Source organism: Eimeria mitis, genomic scaffold (genome assembly GCF_000499745.2).
Source record: "Eimeria mitis Houghton genomic scaffold, Emh_scaff6978, whole genome shotgun sequence".
NCBI classification, from domain to species: Eukaryota; Apicomplexa; class Conoidasida; order Eucoccidiorida; family Eimeriidae; genus Eimeria; species Eimeria mitis.
In genome coordinates, this window is record NW_013575074.1 from 495 (window position 1) to 952 (window position 458).

At 58.7% G+C, this 458-nt stretch overlaps 1 protein-coding gene across 1 annotated transcript in view; it reads left to right on the plus strand.

Annotated features, from left to right (window-relative positions):
• Positions 1–59: 59 nt before the first annotated feature.
• Positions 60–458, plus strand: part of EMH_0089900 (uncharacterized protein) — a gene marked incomplete at both ends in the record, with an annotated part of 1,330 nt that continues 931 nt past the window's right edge. The window contains one exon of the mRNA XM_013501492.1: positions 60–130. Within this exon, the coding sequence (XP_013356946.1) occupies positions 60–130 (71 nt within the window). The remainder of the gene's footprint in view (positions 131–458) is intronic.

Here is a 458-nt window from a genome sequence, read left to right on the forward strand (position 1 = left end):
TAGCACTCCACCGCTTCCACTGGAACTCCATCAACAGTTGGGGGACCATCAACAAGAGGATGGCTGGTCTGCAGAAACTGCGCCAGTTGCTGCGGCGGCAGCAGAAAGCTCTTTGGTCCCGACGCAAGTTGTCAGCGTTGCAGCAACCCCGCGGAGCTGCACCGACTCTTTCCCACCCGTTCCTGTGACAGCCGTTGTAGGGCCATCTAGGCAAGCTGCTGCTGCTTCTGCCCCTGCTACTGTTGCCGCTGCTCGCACGGGACAGAGACTAGAGGCCGTCAAGCAGTGCGCCAACCGAGTCCGCGAAGCCCTCCGTCTTGAAAGCAAAATATCAGCACTGATCACTCATACAGAACGGAGCAGCACGCGCAAAAACTGCAGCAGGCGCAGCAGTTGCAGCAGCCGCAGCAGCAGCAGTGAGAAGCTGTTTGATGGGCTGAAGGAAACGTTCGCAACGC